We start from the raw sequence: 14,389 nt of genomic DNA, 5'->3' as shown, positions 1-14,389 counted from the left end.
CTGCGACTCATGTTTGGGCAGCGCTTTGTTCGCGTTACGGCTACTGGAGCCCAACTTCTTCATGTCTGAGCGGCGAGTTCGATCTTTTATCCTTTAGTCCATGTGCCGTCCAAACTGCTCCCTGACAATCCTGCTAACATAGCTATTTGAGTGTCTATTTTAGCTATAGTAGAAATTACACAATTAAATGTTTTTAAGCGTGCTACTCAAGTGGGCCCACATGCAACTGCACCCTATCCACATCCACATGCAAGTACTTAATATAAAAACAGATCCTTCCATGCAAAATGTTAAATTTTAACACAGCTAGAGACTTTTCAGTCATACAACATGTAATCCAATGTCTCCAATGTCCTGGCTGAGATCAAAGCCATATTTTGTAATTAACTATTACCTAAAAGTCAACTACAGTAATAAAACAATGACAAGTCACATGCATTCAGTACAAAAATAAGAAATAGACACCCAGTGCATGTCGAAAGAAGCCAAGTTTCCAAGCACAACCCATCATGACTACTGCTCTACACTGCAACAGCAAAGATGCGGTAAACTGCCCGATCGAACGCCCCTAATGCCAAACTATCCCGCGCTCCTTCTTCCTCGGCTCATCCGCCAGGCGATCGGCGCAGTCCATGGACACGAGGGGGTACAAAAAAAAAGCTCCTCATCAGCTCCATCCGCGGGAAGTGCTCCAGCCGGACAGAGGCGTGGAGCGGGAGAACAACAGAAGATCGGAGGGAGGTGCGCGCTCGCTGTAATGTAATGCTTAATTCAAACATGCAGTGTAGTCGCCATGGCAACCGAGGCAGCAGTGAGGCCCGGCACGGTATTGGGAAGAGTCGATGTTCTCTGTGTGTGTGTGTGTTTTTGTGCAAAGGTGTGTTACAGTATGCAGAGCGAGTTCCCATGGGAAGACACAGGCAGACGAGCAGAAGGAAGTTTTAAAACGGCGACGGGGAGAATGGCGGTGTCCCATCATGCACCAGAGCGGCGTACGCTCCCGGCACTGTGGTCTGCTGTGTCTACACTGCACACCGCAAGATCAACTCCTGACGAGTTTAGGGGAGGTACAGACGTGCAAGTAAACTAGGGCTGCACAGCAAGAGAAACGACTGTGATGTTGGATAACTTGAGTGTTGAAATATTAATAAACAATTTCTACACGGTATGTTCAATTAAATCGAAACAAATCAATGATAATCGGCCCCTCTGACTGCTGCCAAAGACCCTCGTATAGGCAAGGGAGGTGAGCGTCCTGGGAGAAGGGATTTAAATCGCCGTGGTCCAGTTTAGAAAAAAGCAAAGTGAGAAACAAGTCTAAAATGGAACTACACAAAGTTTTTGCACATTTGTCTTGTTTAAGTCTGTCTCAGTCTGAAAGAAGACCTCATGGTTGTGCAATTATAGACATTACATCATCTGACATGGGAGTGATAAAAAGATTGGAGAGATAATTGTGCAGACATAATTCAAAAGTCATGTCAGCTTAGGCTTTGACAAAATAAACAATCTGAAAACTATAATAAGGTGAACAAACTGGACTGTACTTTTACTCCCCGTGACCCTCTTTGGGATCCTCAGTTTGAGAAACATCCCCAAGGCTGTGTACTGAGCCCCCTTCTGTTCACTCTGCTGACCCATGACTGCGCTCACTCACAAAGTACGGCTCAAACCTCTTCATCAAGTTTGCAGAAGACACAACAGTGGTGGGCTTCATCAGCAACAGAGACGAGTCAAACTACAGGAGTGAGTCAACAGTCATGTGGTGCACACAGAACAATCTCTCTCTAAATGTGGAGAAGACAAAAGAGATTGTTGTGGACTTTCGAAGAGCACAGGTCCAGCAGTGCTGCAGAGGAGAGGGTGACCAGCACTAAGTTCCTGGGTGTGCACATCACAGAGAAGCTCTCCTGGACAATGCACACTACATCACTGGTCAAGAAAAGTCATCAGCGTCTCTACTTTCTCTGTTAAGAAGAGCCAGAGTCCCAGCCTCAGTTATGTGCAACGTCTACAGAGGGACTATAGAGAGCATCCTGACCAGCTCCATCACAGTGTGGTATGGGGCCAGCACTGCCTCCTGCCGAAGGAGCCTCCAGCGTATCGTTGAGCAGCAGAGAAGATCTGCGGAGCTCCTCTCCCCTCTACTAAGGAGATGTACTCCACCCCTCTCAGCAGCAAAGGGGACCCTACGCACCCATCACACAGTCTCTACACGGTAATGCCTTCAGGGAGGAGACCAGGTCCAGTCAAGTGAAGAATAGTTTAATCCACCAGGTTAAAACAGTGAAGATGGCAGCCGCGACACAACAATCTTTCACCAAAGAAAAAAAAAGAGTGTGCGCACTGAATGGGTGCTGCTGCCGGATGCTCTCTCATCGAATGCAATTTCTCCATCTGTGAGATCAACAACGCTCCATCTTATCTTATCTTATCTTATCTTATCTTATCTTATCTTATCTTATCTTATCTTATCTTATCTTATCTTATCTTATCAGAAAACTGAACTCCCTCCCTTCCCTGCCCTTCCAATGTCCAAGGACTTGAGAGAAATTGCAACTCCCTCCTAACTAGTTTGCCACAGAAACTCATCCACCGTTTAGAACATATCCAGAACTCTGCTGCTAGAATCATCACCCGCACTCGTTCCTCAGATCACATCACCAAAACCAGTTCTGCAACAACTCCACGGGCTACCGAATAGAGTACGAACTCCTCCTGCTAACCTTCAAAACTCTCCAAAACCTGTCTGGCTACCTTCAGTCTCCTCTGATCCTCTGAAAAGGTGGAACGCCTCCTGGTTTGTCCCTGTTTCAGAGCGTGGTGTCCTGCACTGGTCAGCTCCTCCAAATCCTCCTTCCTCTTCCTCCTGCGCAGCTCCCTCCGCTCCCTACGCTTAGCTGTGAGTCTCGTCCAGACACCTCCTTGTTTGTCCCTTTTTTGTTTCCTGTGGCTCCTCTTTTGACGCTTCAACTGTGTTGCAGGTGTGGGGGGCTCTTGATGCCTCTTCAGTGTCTCAGAAGAAGACATTTGTAGGTCTCAAATGGGTATAGCTGATAAGCTAGCTGTTTTAAAAAGCTGCTTTCTTCAGGACCATTATGGACTCTTTGCAGTAAGGCCCACAAAACACAGCAAAGACGTACAAAAGCATCCAAAAAGGAAAAAATGCAACTGTACCGAGAGAGAAGGAGGCTGCTGCTAGTGAGTTAAGTTTAGCGTTATCCGTAGTTTTGCCATACTACAAAGCTGGTTCACTTTCTAGCAGGATAAATCTCCATGGAAACATGCCATTAGCTCATAACCTGGACCAGTGATATTTCCCAGCTTAGATATGAAGACTGCTCTTTGACCAATCAGAGGAGAGAATCCTCTGTGGTTACGGAGGGGGAGGAGCAGAGAGAAGAGGAGGAAGCAGCTTGAGCAGCAGTGACAGAAGTCCTTTATATCAAAGCGCGCATGGATTTTATGGTAGTGTTGTAACTTTTACTACGCATGTGGCTGACACTGATGACAACATGAAAAAGACTTACTTCTCATTCACATAATGTTGCATTAAAGTTGTCATAAAGATTGTTAACAAACGTGAACATTCTCCTTATGTGCCACTTCATTCATGGCACTGCATAATGCACTCCTCATGAGTTTAGATTTAGATTTTGATATTCAGATGAACTGTGTCTCTGCTGTGATTGGCCGCTTGGCGCTGACTCCTCCTGTTTCACATGAACCAACTGATAACAAGCTTTGTAGTACCACTTATCCAAAAGCTCCATGTCCGGGTTTGTCGACCCGCGTTAGAGGAACTAATCCAAGACAAGTTCAACCAGCTTCATAGTGTGTTCTAAAAAAACATGGCCATCATGGGGAGACTCGACCTCACATCTTGTGTTTAGGAAAAAGAAATCCATCATCCCTGAAGCCAAAGCAAACATCCCTCTCCTTACACTATATCATCCAGCACTGAAACATCCCTTTCATGCACGGACTGGCCATGACTTCAAAGGAGAAGAAAAGTTATTGAATAACTTACTGTCAGAATGTAGTGATGATTGCATTAATATTTTTCAGTAAAAATAAAACTGCTGTGTCCCAAAGAGGCCGTGGTTGGGCTGTGAGGGGGCGGAGTAATATTGTTGATATGGAAACATCATACGTCCCTTTACAGCCGCGGAGCGTGGTCAAATTGCCATGGCAACTAAAAAAAGATGTGTGCAACTGTGCATTTACTCAAACTGGGATTCAACAGACAAATCACATGCCTCTACCAAGGCATCAAACCTTCACTCTTTGCTGAGAACATAAACAGTGGGTTCAAATATTTTCAACAATTTGTCCCACTATGGACCACAAATATAAATATATTCAGTTGAAATTTTATGTGAAAGACACACACTAAGTGACACACAGCCGTGAAGTGAAATGAAATGTATACATGTAGTTCATATTCAGTTTGGTCTCATCTGACCAAAGCACCTTCTTCCACATGGTAGCTGTAGAAGCAAACGGAACTTCATATAGTTTTTTTTTTTTTTTTTTTTCTAAAATGGCTTCCTCTAGCCACTCTTCAATAAAGGCCAGATTTGTGCAGCGTACGATTAATAGTTGTTCTGTGGACAGTTTCCCCCACCTGAGCTGTAGCTCTCTGCAGTTCATCCAGGGTCATCATAGGCTTCTTGGAAACAGTGCTGGTCAGTGCTGTCCATGTTCGGTCAGTAAGTTTAGGAGGACGGCCGGGTCTTGCCGGGTAGGTTTGCATTGATGTCTTACTCTTTCCATTCCTGGATGGTGTATTTAACTGTACTTTGAGAGATGTTCAAAGCTTTGGAAATCTTTTTATAACCTAACCCAGCTTTATACTTCTCAATAACGTTATCCTGGACCTGTCAGGTGTGTTCTTGGACTTCATGATGCTTCTGCTCCACAATAGTCTCTAACAGAACTCTGAGACCATCACAGAGCAGCTGTACTTGAACTGGCATTGGATTACACACAGGTAGACTATATTTAGGCATTGGGTCAACATGTGATCATTCAGAAATCATCAGGAAACTTCTGAAGGCAGTCGTGTCACTTAGTGTGTGTCTTTCATGTAAAATTTCAACCATAGCGTGACAAAATGTTGAAAAGTTAAAGGGGTACTTTTTCAACCCACTGTATACATCTGCTTCTTGAGTTTTTCGGAGAAGTCATTTGCTGAGTCCTCCGGGCCGTACCTTTCTTGCGCACCACTTCGTCGGACTCGGGCTTGCGTGTGACAGAGACCACCTTCATCAGCAGCCTGTTGCCCCCCTGGCGGATCAGCGACACCACCTGCTTATGGCCGACCTTCACCACGTTCACCCCATTAACCTGCAGGACAAACACACATCAGGCCGCGCTTCTTTACGCAGCTATTTCTGACCACGGCGTAACATTTGCCTCTCACAAATGCTGAATATCGTTTTTTGTCATGTAAATCTATCAACTAATAACTGAGGTGTTGAACAGACCTTTCGCATTGCTGTAGCAGGGAGATGCCACTGGATGCTGGACTGACTCAGAGCAAAGTTAAAGTGCATTTGACAGGGTTTAATGCTTTTTAAAATATGACATTTTTAGATGGATAACGCCTGGTGTAAGTTATAATTATAATTTTATTTCAGTGACGCAGCAATTTTAATGAAGAAATGTTGGGCAGAAAAGTTTTTGTTGAATTTTTAATCTACTCACAGGAAGTGACTTACAGTAGATAGAGGTAAAGTTCCAGAGCAGTTTGACTTATTTCCCATTGACATAACACGGCAACAGTTTAAAATTGTTTGCCTCTATCTGTGTCACTTCCTGTTAGTGTCCAATAAGGAAGTTAAACTATAGACAAAATGGTCAAACTAAAGAAAGATGGGTAACATTTTTAGCAAAATGTTAAATATAATTGTGGCGTGTCATATGCACTTTAAGTTAAACACCCCTGTGAGTTAGTGTAAGTTGGTGCAGTCTAGTGGCAGGGTTGCCAGGTCTGGGCAGCCAAACCCGCCCAAAAATATCTGAAAACCGCGGAAAACCAGCGGACATACAGCACGGCTGGAATTTTCAATATTGTTTACTAGTTAACAGAGCCCATGTGCTCCTGCGGTGATGAGAAACCGCCCCTACCTCCCCCCCTTATTGAAAAAGCAGCTCACAGAGCCTTGGATTTGCCTTCGAAATAGTGATTTTGATCAAAAATAAGATAGAAATAGATAATTTGACATTGATTACAGTAAGGCAAAGAAACCGCTGACAGTTTTTTTCACCTGCGGAATGGCTTTAAAAGCCGCTCTGTCTGGTGGAGACAACACAGAACTGTCCGTGTGCGCAAGTAAATAAATGACAGAAAAAAGGCAGATAAGACAAAAAAAAAGGCAGCCAATGTATAAAAAGTGCATAAATTTAGTGTCAGGCCCAGATTATGTGTGTATTGGCCCATGTGAAAAAATAAAGTGTTTGGAACCGATCCTACAACCTTTAATTATCAAAGCTAACACCCTACAAGGTGAGCTAAACCTCTGGGGGTACAAAGACCGGTTTAAACCATAAAACTCCTGGGCTGAAATGAGGTCCCAGCATGCCCCTGGTTGTGTGTTCCAATTAAAAACAGGAATACAGCCCTTTTACTGCAAAATATATCTTAAAGAGGGGGTATTGTGCTTTTTTCAATCACATAGCACCAGTCTATAACACACTACAATGATGACGAAACCTTCTGTTGGTCTGTAAATGCAGTAAATTAATATAACTGTCCTGTATAAAATTGCTCTCTCAAAATGGCTGTAGCAAATGTCTTGAAATAGGCCTCTGTCTCTTTAAGAACCTTCGACACGCCCCCTCCACACGCTGTCTGTGGCATCAGTGGGGAGGGGGTTCTGCTGAGGAGCAGTGGTTGGTTACTTGGCTGGTGACGAAAGGTCGGAGGCGTCTCCAGGAGGTGGGGACGTTCCTAGGAGGACTCAGGCAAACCTATCCCTAAAATGGCTGCCATCAGAGTTTTTACAGATTACTCAAAAATACGTGAATGTTCCAAGGCAACACTTCAGGGAATGACATAATAACACGAAAAGCTTGAAAAAGTCGATTTTGCATAACACCCCCCCTTTAAGTAGCTTTTTTTTTTTAAAACAATAATAAAACATGACTCAGTTTTATCCCTTTATGAAGTCCATGCGCCATCACCAGACCATTTCAGACCCAGCACTGCCTTCATTCCGTCGGTTAGTGACCTATTTCTTCCTCGACATTCCCACCTCCTCACTGAGTAAAACGAAAATTCATGTGCAAAAACAAATAGCGCGTGCAAAAGTAGATCAAATAATACTAATAAAAGTAGCTAGTTGTACCTCGATGAGGAAGTCGCCTGTCCGTAGCCCCGCCCTCCAGGCCACTCCTTCCACATCCACCGACTCCAGGTACTGCAGTGCAGGGAAGGCCGGGGTCGGGCTGAACTCTTCAATGGGAGTCTCCGCTACAATAACACATAACATACAGTACAGTCAGTGTCAATGCAAAAGAATGAGGGGCGCGACAACTTAGAATACATGGTGTAGTATCACATCGAGCATAGACAATATAGACAAAGATAACAGCCAATACAACCATAGGTGAGGAACGCGCTTCTCTTTGGTCCTCATGGCTGCAATACCGCCCCCTGTTGGCCAGGTAAAAGAAACTTTGCACCTTCCTAGCACTGCTTAAAGCCTGACATAATACCCAACACTGGGCTGGGTCATACTGTTAACCACGCTGCTTTTTGTGCAGCAGAATTCAAAAGTCTAATCCTGAGTCTTTGATTGACTGGGGCAATGTGGAGGCTCGTAGCCAGGGCTTTGCCCTTTTTAGAAGGACTAAGGTGTGCCATGTTACACACGGTAATTAATAGTGAAAACTCTGGCTACAACAACTTCTGCATGTGTAATTGTGAATGTTTACTGAGCAGACTTGAATGCTTGAATGTATGAATGCTTAAGATTTCATGTTTTTTTGTTGTATTTTCTTCAGCTTTCTGTGTAATTTAGTCAATCATTTGTAAATGTTTTTTTTTCCCTCTGATGATTTTTGAACAAACAGCCACAGTCAACAAACGACTCCTTCCTCCTTCCTCAGCCCTTTCTGATGCTGATAGATTCCAATAGCGTTTCTTCCACATTATGCCGTGAGTTACAAAGTGTGCATCGCTTTGTGTGTGATCATCTTGAGTTGAGTTAAGGCTTGCACCAGTCCATTTAATCCTGGCCCGTATCCAGCCGCTGCCGCCGCCGCCTCCCTGACAAAAGCCTCCTCGGAGCCGCGCTAAGCGAACCGCGGTGCGTTTACGGCCAGCGGGGCATTACAGACACGCGGAGTCGGAAGACGGAAAAGCAGGTTCAGTCCAGATCCCGGCGCTGGTGCGGGAGCCGGAGCGTTTTTTTTTTTTTGGAGAGCGCGCTCAGACTGTTGGCACGGTGCCTGGGAGCGGTCGCCATGGTAACGGGGCCCAGGCAGGCGGGAAGCTGGCACGTGCGCCGGCCGAAAAAGCATTCGCCGTGATGGGAGAGATGGGTGAGGAGGTGATCTGAGTTCAGCGTGCAGGCCCGGGGAGGGAGACGGATAAAACCTGAAGAAGAAGAACCCACGAGGAAACGAGACGATGGGAGGAGGAGTGCGGGGACGGGGAGTGTGTGTGTGTGTGTGTGTGTATGTGTGTGTGTGTGTGTGTGTGTGTGTGTGTGTGTGCGTGCACAACAGATGGGACACATGCAGAGCACAGGCCGAGTGTGGACCGAAGCTGCCCATGTTGATTCACACTCAGCCATACACATTAAATGCTGCAGGTGAATAGGGGGAAAAAATACTGTACTTTCTGTCATTTTATGTTTTCATATAAAAATAGGATATTTCATGCAGGGCGATAGTGGTGATTGTAGAACGGGTTGTCTCCTGATCAGAAGGTCGGGGGTTCAAATGTTTTTATTTTCTATGCAAATATCACCTTGTTTTTTTGTGTTCAAAGCTCAATAGCTCAGTCTAGGAATTAGATATTAAAAAAATCCTCGCCTGCCGTGTCTTGTGTCTTAATACCACTCTTTGGGGTGTTTGACTTTATAATTTGAAATGTCTATATAAGTATAAAACCATTGCTGGGCTGGCGAGAAGTTTGCCTGGAGCTCCCTCTGCAAGCGACAGCGGGAAGGACTGCAAAAAGACAAACCTCACCTTTAGCTCCACGTAGGACGAACCCGAAGCCCTCATTCTCCTTCTTCTGTAAAACGGCGTTCTTCTCCTCGATGATGTAGTCGCTGTGAGGACAGAGAGGAGACAGTCGTGAGGCGTTGGTACATGCAGTAGCTCCCGGAGTCCGACACCAAAGACCAAAGCGGCAGCAAACACAGATCCTCCACGTTTACGGACAGGAAAGTATTTTTAGTTTATTCAAAATGTGAATGTAACAGCGAGGATTTGCACTCATGGAATGTTTTTCTCTTCTCATGATGCAACTTGCAGTGCAGGCCACAAATAATATAGCTCTAGATTGGACGTGACACTCTTGTGATTGGCCGGTGTGGCTAATGCTAATAGCAAGCCATATAAAAATAGGAAGACTGTTTTCGTTAAAAAAAAATGACAGAATTTCAGATACAGTCAGTCGCTGGTAAGTACCTCAGGTCAGACGTTTTACTCCGCAAAAACGAGTTTTGTAAATCTTTAAAGGACTGTTGTTTTGCACCATTTATTCTACAATTAGCATCACTGTCTCATGTTCACTCACTAAATATTGGTCAAATTCTGTGTATTTTTATCTTTCAGCCTGTGCTCAGACTAAATCAAACTCAAGGATTGTTTGGGCGGAGCAATGTCAATCCACCATTTTCTTTCATTCTGTAACTTGAGAATAGATCAACTTCATCAATGTAATATTGTAGCAAATGTTTTTTTTTACTATTTTGTATACATTTTAGGCTGTGATGGTTTCTTGAAAACAAACCATCTGAAAAATAAATGTAAATGATTATTGTTCAGTTAATATTGCCTAATATAACTAAATGTTTGCATATATTTGATGTAAATATATACAGTCCTGCACTACAGAGTTAAATAGTATGAAACAAATATTACAAGAGGAAAATCTATGTCAAATGTAGTTTGCAAAATTTAGAAAAAAGTCATGGAATGAGCAGATCGTTTTATCAAAAGGGTAGAAAAAATAAGTGGTGTTTCCTGTCGGTTTACATCGCACCAGATTCCAAAGGCCAACCACAATATGGCCTCCAGAATTGCCATCCCATGTGTTACTATGGCGATGTCCAATCTCGGGTTTTATTAAAGATTTTTTTGACAGACCATTTCCAATGTGAAAAGATACATAATTAGATTTTTTAAAATGTCAGACCTGGGATGATCTTTTAGCAGATTCTTTAAAGCACAAAGCGCATTAAGTTTAGTTTAGTTTGATTAAGCTGTGAAAGATTCTAAATATATTGGTCATGAGTACAGATAGACAATTACCGCTCCCTTTGAAACTGCCTGTTTCTACAAATGCTAATATGTAGTGATATATTCAGACTCCGAGATGACACAGAGCTGGTGTTATTGTTTCCATAAAACATAGAGCAACCCTCTCTGTGAAGGCCGGTCAAATGTTGGACTTTATGTTCTCGTTTATATGCACAAGTATCACTCCAGAGCCTTTTATTCACTTCACCGTTCTCTGCGTTCTCTGGCCTCATTAGCATGTTACACTAATGCACTGTGCTGCTCCAAACTCCTACAGACTTTTCAAAACAATCACATATCAGACAGGAAAAACTCCTCTCCTTTTGTTTTAGAGTTCATCCGGAAAGTATTCACACCGTGCACTTTTCCTTTTGTTTGGATGTTTTGCAGATCTAGTACAAATAAAGCTCTGAAATATATATGTAAATAAATGTCCTTTTTCCACTGATCGTCCTTGAGATGTTTCTACAACTTGACCAGTGTCCATCAGTGCTCAATGAAATGGATTGGTATTGATTTGGAAAGACACAAACCTCTATAAGGTCCCACAGAAACTAAGCCCTGATACTTAAACAATACTTGAATTCGATATAGATACTAAAATATGTGTCAACAAAACCATAAAACAGATTAATAATGTTAATTCATTTCTTTTCCTTCAATTACATTTACTTGAGTTGAAACAACCAAGAAACTTCCTTTAAAGCCGCTGCCACACTTCCCTCACCTCACACCCCCAACACGCCCGTCACCCCCACCTGCCCCTGCACCATGTGAACACAACCACGTGCAGAGATCGTAAATGTTTGAATCAGCAGAAGCAGCAAAGTTAGCGGCTAACACAGTCTGAGTTTAGCATCAGCGGCTAACACAGTCAGAGTTTAGCATCAGCAGCGAACACAGTCTGAGTTTAGCATCAGTGGCGAACACAGTCAGAGTTTAGCATCAGAGGCTAACACAGTCAGAGTTTAGCATCAGAGGCTAACACAGTCAGAGTTTAGCATCAGGGCTAACACAGTCAGAGTTTAGCATCAGTGGTTAACACAGTCAGAGTTTAGCATCAGAGGCTAACACAGTCAGAGTTTAGCAGACACACATTTTCCTCCAACCAGATCAACTCCGCGTCCAGGAGAGTGGTTGTGTGGGAGTGAGGGTTAACATGTGCTTTTGTTTTGCTTCGCGTTCACGCCAAGCGCGGGCCGATCCGCGCCACAGCGGACGCTGTAGCTCTTTTTCTCTCGAGACGTGAACATCGTTTAGCTCACGATGGGGTAAATAAAGTTTTTAGTTTGACCTGTGCGAGCCTAAGGCTTAAGAAAGAACACAAGACAGCGCAATGTAAACGAGGAAGTGAATGTCAGCCGTGTTTCCATCAGTGCAGTCACCACCTCTTGTGACGCCCCCTCACACGTGGCGGAGGCGAATGGCACATATAGCTCCGCCACTCGGAAAATAATTCGCCAAGAGCCTGCGCCCCTCCGTGCGCTGCCACAAGATCTGGCCCTCTGAGTTTAGCATTAGCGGCGAACACAGGCAGAGTTTAGCATTAGCGGCTAGCACAGTCAGAGTTTAGCATCAGCGGCTAATACAGTCAGAGTTTAGCATTAGCGGCTAACACAGTCAGAGTTTAGCATTAGCGGCTAACACAGTCAGAGTTTAGCATCAGAGGCTAGCACAGTCAGAGTTTAGCATCAGCGGCTAATACAGTCAGAGTTTAGCATTAGCGGCTAACACAGTCAGAGTTTAGCATTAGCGGCTAACACAGTCAGAGTTTAGCATCAGAGGCTAGCACAGTCAGAGTTTAGCATCAGCGGCTAACACAGTCAGAGTTTTTTTCAAAAAATGAAAACTGGCCAAAATGCTTGGGATGTGGAGAACCTCTATAACATCTATACAATTCATACAATCATTATTTACTCTGTATGTGCTGTTGAAGACCAGCACCAAAGTTTCAACTCCAGGGAGAGTCAGAGCAGAGAGAGCAGAGTCTGAGGTGACGGCGCTGTGAGGAGAGGGGGCGGAGCTCAGCTACAGCAACGAGACATCAGACCAAATCATTTGGTGAAGAGGGGTGTTTATGCTTTATTTCTTTAAATAAGCATATTTTAATTAATCAACCCAGAAATATAAATATACTATATAATATGTTTTAGAGATTTTATTTGTGTTATTACACCCTAAATGATACCCTATCACCCCTAAAATAGGCCTAGCCTCGCCGCTGCATAGTTGTCCGACGTTTCCAAAATCATCCAATTCTTTTCTTGGACCAAAGATTTATCAGATGGTAGATTCAGTGGTGAGATACATTGCACAGTCACCGGGCAAAACTTGTGAAAACTCTAATTTACATTCCAACAAAGATTGATATGTATGATATCAATCTTGGTTGGCATTTAAAATTGTACACTTTTCCCATTGCGTTCAGGGAGAAAAAACAAAATCATACACCTTTAATGTGCCATGTCTCAAAAAATAATAGTATATCTGAAGCTCACTGGTTTATTATGGGAAAATAAATAGACCTTAGTGGCAGATGTTACACACACTACATTTGACAGTTTGACTGTGTTTGCCTCAGGGCTCTGGGCGCATTGGTAGCATGTCGCCTTTAGATGGCAGCAGCTCAACAGGCACACACGTTCAGCAAGGCCAGCTCTGACCAACCTGTATGAGCTGAAGTTGTCGTATGATCCCACAGTGTAGTGTCTGAACAGTCTCTTTGTCCGGTCCTCTCGACTCTCTGCAAATAAACACACACAGTACATAGAATCAGTGTCCAGTTACGCCGAAATCCTGTTCCTAAAGTGGAAGAACATTGATATCATTATGTAATGTCCAAAAGACAGAACAATATCATAATCATCCCACAGTACAGCGTTCTGATGAGATGATTATGACTTTAAAAACATTCTTGCATTTCTTCATGTGGGCTGGCTTCAAAGTGAACATATCCTGCATAAATGTGGCTTTAACCCTGCTTTTGGACACATCCGCATCGACACATTATGTTTTAGAACTTTAACCTTATGTTAAAGGTTGGGAATAAAAAAAACTACTGTTTGAGGTCATTGTTACCACCTGTCTAGACCCGGTTTATCCTGATTTGACCTTGAGGTACGTCTGATATTTTTGTGGGATGGTCCTTAAAGGCCCTTTCTCACTGGCCTGGAGACTAGTTGGCCACTCGTTGGTGACTCAAGTCACGACGTCCCCTGGAGATAAAGCGAGTCGTGGAGAAAACAAACAGGTTTGATTTCAGTGGAGACTGCGCGGAAACTTTCCAAGTCAAGTGGTCTTCGTGTGGTCTCAAGCAGAAGTGGCAACATCATGAACACGATGTGTTGTCCGCAACCTGTGAGACACTTCTGTGACGTCGCTGCAATGCCTTCAAGACCAGTCTAAAAGAGGCGTAATGGGGACGACACAGAGAAGTCACCATGGCTTAGCTGTCACGTTGTCTGGAGATGTCTCCGAGACGTCGCAGTGACGTAATCTGGTGAGTCTGCAAGCAATCTTCACCAGTCTGTGATCTCGGCCTGAACGGGATGCGGCTCGAATCTGATGCTAAAGTTGTGGAAAGCTAAAGGAAGCCAGTACATCAATAACGTAATCGTTTTAAGAAGGAAGAGAGACAGTTTTTTGTTTTTCACGAGAAACATGCCGCTTTGGCTTCACTCACGCTAACTTCATTCATGACAAGTGCACGTGTTGTTTTCCTGTCCACTCCCGTCTTCTTCACCGAAGAATGAATGGTATTTGTAGTGTATCAATGACGTGTGTTGGATAAAGGCAATCTAGCCGTTCAGACTGAAGTTACACTGCAAAAGATCAGTATCGGACATAGGCCAAGTGGCCCGGGTCGCATTTGAAAATGTTGGATCTGTGTCATTCAGACAATCATGAA

At 43.9% G+C, this 14,389-nt stretch overlaps 1 protein-coding gene across 6 annotated transcripts in view; it reads right to left on the bottom strand.

Moving 5' to 3' along the window:
• Positions 1 to 14,389, bottom strand: part of shank3a (SH3 and multiple ankyrin repeat domains 3a) — a 420,419-nt gene that overhangs the window by 19,488 nt on the left and 386,542 nt on the right. For all 6 annotated transcript variants that reach the window (XR_013793457.1, XM_079567785.1, XM_079567786.1 and 3 more), the window contains 4 exons: positions 13,150 to 13,225; positions 9,205 to 9,287; positions 7,353 to 7,477; positions 5,214 to 5,349 (listed from right to left, as the gene is read on the bottom strand). Coding sequence is in view for 5 of the 6 variants with exons in the window: in XM_079567785.1 (XP_079423911.1) it covers positions 5,214 to 5,349; positions 7,353 to 7,477; positions 9,205 to 9,287; positions 13,150 to 13,225 (420 nt within the window). In the remaining variant the exon portion in view is untranslated. The remainder of the gene's footprint in view (positions 1 to 5,213; positions 5,350 to 7,352; positions 7,478 to 9,204; positions 9,288 to 13,149; positions 13,226 to 14,389) is intronic.

This window comes from Gobius niger (assembly GCF_951799975.1).
Source record: "Gobius niger genome assembly, chromosome: 12".
Taxonomy (NCBI): domain Eukaryota; kingdom Metazoa; phylum Chordata; class Actinopteri; order Gobiiformes; family Gobiidae; genus Gobius; species Gobius niger.
Note: the sequence above shows the minus strand (reverse complement) of the source record. Positions and strands in the feature narration are given on the sequence as shown.